The sequence below is a fragment of the Aplysia californica genome, unplaced genomic scaffold (genome assembly GCF_000002075.1).
Source record: "Aplysia californica isolate F4 #8 unplaced genomic scaffold, AplCal3.0 scaffold00111, whole genome shotgun sequence".
NCBI classification, from domain to species: domain Eukaryota; kingdom Metazoa; phylum Mollusca; class Gastropoda; order Aplysiida; family Aplysiidae; genus Aplysia; species Aplysia californica.
The window spans coordinates 382331-384093 of record NW_004797381.1 but is presented as its reverse complement, the minus strand read 5'-3'; the positions used below and the strand labels follow the sequence as shown (position 1 = coordinate 384093).

At 41.5% G+C, this 1763-nt stretch overlaps 1 protein-coding gene across 1 annotated transcript in view; it reads right to left on the bottom strand.

The window, feature by feature from the left end:
* The window catches only part of LOC101856880 (testin), a gene marked incomplete at its 3' end in the record, with an annotated part of 67338 nt that overhangs the window by 2189 nt on the left and 63386 nt on the right, over positions 1 to 1763 (bottom strand). Inside the window, 2 exon segments of the mRNA XM_013081015.2 lie at positions 35 to 193; positions 843 to 1055. Coding sequence (XP_012936469.1) covers positions 35 to 193; positions 843 to 1055 — 372 coding nt within the window.

Sequence of the window (1763 nt, the reverse complement as noted above, 5' to 3'; positions counted from 1 at the left end):
ACACACACACACACACAAACAGTTCCTTCCTTACTTTGCTGAAGAGTTTGTCAAAGCAAGTGACGCAGTAAGGGTTATTGTCCTTGGCAATATATCTCTGTCCAGCCAGCGGAGCGTCACAATACCAGCAACAGAAGTGATGCACGTGCCAGGAACGACCCTCCGCCTGGGTGTACTCACGGGAGAAGATAATCTGCAAGTGGGTGAGCCAGGGAGTTAGGGTTTTACGGTATTCTTTAAACAATACGAAGACACTAGTTCGAGCTTTATAGTAATTATAGTTGTTCCACAATAGGAAGACAATAGTTAGGGTTTAATGGGTGGTTCAACAATTGAAAGACAATAAGCTTAGTTGTTTTCGTTTTAGTAAGGGTTTTACGGCATCTGAAACACGTTAACACGGTCACATAATAATAATAGTTCCAAAGAATAGAGGTGTTTCTAGAGAGTAATAAACACAAAAAGAAGGAGGAGCGATACGGACAATAAGTGTTTGATAAGAAAGAGGGCACAGAGCACCCGCCAACCATCCACTATTTAGAGTTTTATGGCTCAGTCAACAAAAGGAAGACCATAGTTAGGGCAGAGAGGGTTCACAGTGGGTTAGGGTTTTATGGTTGGTTCAATTAAAGGGAGACAACGGTGGAGATTAATGTTATGTTGTGTTATCTCACCTCCACCTCACCTCACCTTATCTCTTCACATCTCATATCTGACCTCACCTCATTTTATCTCATCTCATCTCATCTCATTTCATCTCATCTCACATCTTACCTCATCTCATCTCACCTTATCTTATCTAATTTTATCTATCTTATATTATCTTATGTCATCTTACACACCTCATCACAAGCAGAGCATCGTGGGTACAGCAGGTCCGCATAATGTCTCTCACAATAGATACGTCCTTTCTTGGCGAAGTAGATCATGTCCACCAGCAACTGTCGGCAGGTCGTGCAAGCGAAACAGCCCGGGTGCCAGCAGTCTCCTGGGATCTTACTGGCTATCACGGCGGGCCCACCCATCTCCATCTTCTGCTGGCAGCTCTGGCAAGGCTAGACGATGGAAGAAGGAGAAACTCATAAGTCCATCAATAATTAATAGATTAATTAATCAGTATGGTTTTGAATCGGTTAATACGATTCGTCGGTAAGCAACGGAATCAGTCAATTATTCCAACAGCAAATTGTACTCTCTCTTTCTCTCGTTATTCACTCTCTCCCTCGGCCAGTAACTCACTCACTCACTGCCCATCCACCTATTCATCCATTCATCTCCTATTCTATTAATCTATCCCGTCGTCTGTTTGGCCGCCAATGCGCCTTATTTATCTATCTGTCTATCTGCCTATCGTTCTATCTATCTATCTATTTATTTATCTATCTATCTATCTATCTATCTATCTGTCTGTCTGTCTGTCTGTCTGTCTGTCTGTCTGTCTGTCTGTCTGTCTGTTTGTCTGTCTGTCTGTCTATCAGTCAGTCTGTCAGTTTGTCTGTCCCATCGTCCACCACTATCACTTATTTATTTAAATGTCACACCTCGGGTATCATAATGACATTATGGTGGTAGTCTCAAAGAAGAGAATGTCATGTAGCAGTTCAAAAGATACAAGTCCGACCTTGTCGTTGTTATCACAAAGGAACCAAATTAACCCAAGGATAAAAGAAAGAAATTGGAATCAGAAATAAGAACAAAAAAACAAACAAAAAAACATAACGAGAGAGAATATATATTACACACACACACACACACACACACAC